Consider the following 2,425-nt stretch of genomic DNA (forward strand, 5'->3'; position numbering starts at 1 on the left):
CCATGGGTCCTATATCTGAATTTTGGTCAATAGTATATGCTTTAATGTACTAAAAACTATTTTGTGTCTTTTATGCCATCAAACATGGTACTCCAAATAATAATAATAATAATAATAATAATAATAATAATAATAATAATAATAAACTTGGAGCAGGCATGGTTGTGTGGTAAGAAGCTTGCTTCCCAACCACATGGTTCTGGGTTTGGGCAAGTGTCTTCTTCTATAGCTTTGGGTTGACCAAAGCTTTGTGAGTGGATTTGTTAACAGAAACTGAAAGAAGGCCATTGTGTATATATATTTATATATATGTGTGTGCGTGTGTGTGTATGTGTCTTTGTGTTTGTTTGTCTACCACCACCACTTGAGAACTAGTGTTGGTGTGTTTATATCCCTGTAACTTAATGGTTCAGAAAAAGAGACCGATAGGAAAAGTACCAGGTTTAAAAAAAGGCAAAGAAAGTATTCATTCGACTAGAAATTCTACTAGGTAGTGCTCCAGCATGACTGTAGTCTAATGACTGACGATATAAAAGATAAAATAGGAAATTGATGTTATTTAAATCCAGGTCAGTTCTCATCAAGCAGATCTGCAGTCAAAAGAACATTCCAACTATGACTAACCAACCAACTAACCAATTTTGTATTTTTAAGATACTGTGAATTCCAAACATTATTAAAGGTATTTTTTTTTGCTTGCTTTGGTCATTGAACTGCAGCCATGCTGATCACCACCTTATGGGTTTTTCAAAAATTTGTCCAACCCATATCAGGATGGAAAACAGATGTTAAAGGGTGATGATGATGATGAAATTGACCCCAGCACTTATTTTTAAGTCTAGTACTCATTCTCTTGGTCTCTTTTGTTGAACTACTAAGTTATGAGGATGTAAACAAGCGACAGCAGTTGTCAAGTAGTGGTGGGAGATACGTACTAAGACACACACACACACTCAAAACTCTAATGATGACTGTAACAGTTATGAAAGCACTCAGCACACTCTGTGAAATGGTTGGCATTAGGAAGGTCATCCAGCTATAGAAAACAAAGCCAAAACAGACTAAGGAACCTGGTATGGCTCCAGGCCTTGTCAGTTCCTATTAAGCCATTCAACCCATGCCAGCATGGAAAACGGACATTAAATGTTGATGATGATGATGATGTTACATAATTACTGTTACAGTGAAACAAGATTTCATAGTTCAAAGTCTGACATTTCAAATCTATATTGGTCAGTTAACATCTCAATTAAGCAGCTAATAATATAAGACTTCCACTGACTACAGTAGCGGGTGCTACAATTAGTGAATTAGGGCAAAACTGATGGTTTCAAGAATCACTCACCCGAAACAATTTACTCAGGTGGGATGAGTCAACGATATAAGTAGCTTCATCTGATAATAAGTAAAACAGTAGACACATCTTACTGCAAATAAATTCCTCCCTCCCTTCTACTTTTATCCACTATCACACCATACTATCACTCTTCTTTGCTCTCTCCTTCCAAATTATATATTCACCACTATTTTGTAAATATCTATTCTTCCTCTATCGCTTTCTCTGCCATAGGCGCAAATGTATTTCAGTCCAAACATTAATACATTATGTCACATAAGAAAGCACATTCATAGCCATTGTACTACTTTCTCTTCCCCTCTCCCACTCTCTATCTCTCTCATGTAAACACACACAAACTACCTATGATCTTAAGAACAATACATAGTTACTATTTCACATATGCACAAACACATATACACAGATTTCCTCTAACAACCTCATACTCTCCAGATGATAGAAAGATTCTCCATCAATACTTAGATTTAATGTGAAAATTCCTCCACCCCACAAAAGTGATTATGTTCATAGAGCCGATATCACAGGTCTGAATACAGAAGTAACCTCTTATGTAGCTGCCTAACTTGCTAGAAATAACAAACAAATTTTCTCAAAATCACATTTTGGGGATATTTAAGAAAAGAAGGGCACATTGGAAAAATGCAAGATGGAATGGTCATGACAGGAGGACCTTTGATCATAAATGCCCACATAGAGGATAAACAGCATCACTAGCTCTTCTCCAACCACCCTCTCACAAATTTATCCCATTCACTCCTCCAAAGCCTTTCTCAAACAACAGGCTAGCCACCACCACTGCCACCACCACCACCACCACCATAATCAGAATCCCCCATACATACCACATAACTCACCTGATACAGATTCTGTAAGATTTGTTCACTGGCTTCTGTCTGACATGTAGAATTGCCATAAGCAGTCTGAGGGAGACAGGAAGAGTGAATAAGTGAGATGAAAGAGTGAGTATGTGAACACAAGATATAAATATATATATATATATATATATATATATATATATAAAATATATATATAAAATATATATATAAAATATATATATAAAATATATAT

General features: G+C 35.7%; 1 protein-coding gene across 2 annotated transcripts in view; it reads right to left on the reverse strand.

Annotated features, from left to right (window-relative positions):
* The window catches only part of LOC106874067 (nuclear pore complex protein DDB_G0274915), a 69,020-nt gene that overhangs the window by 2,065 nt on the left and 64,530 nt on the right, over nucleotides 1-2,425 (reverse strand). For both annotated transcript variants that reach the window (XM_014921646.2, XM_014921645.2), the window contains one exon: nucleotides 2,212-2,277. In XM_014921646.2, the coding sequence (XP_014777132.1) occupies nucleotides 2,212-2,277 (66 nt within the window). The remainder of the gene's footprint in view (nucleotides 1-2,211; nucleotides 2,278-2,425) is intronic.

Source organism: Octopus bimaculoides, chromosome 14, assembly GCF_001194135.2.
Source record: "Octopus bimaculoides isolate UCB-OBI-ISO-001 chromosome 14, ASM119413v2, whole genome shotgun sequence".
Lineage (NCBI taxonomy): Eukaryota > Metazoa > Mollusca > Cephalopoda > Octopoda > Octopodidae > Octopus > Octopus bimaculoides.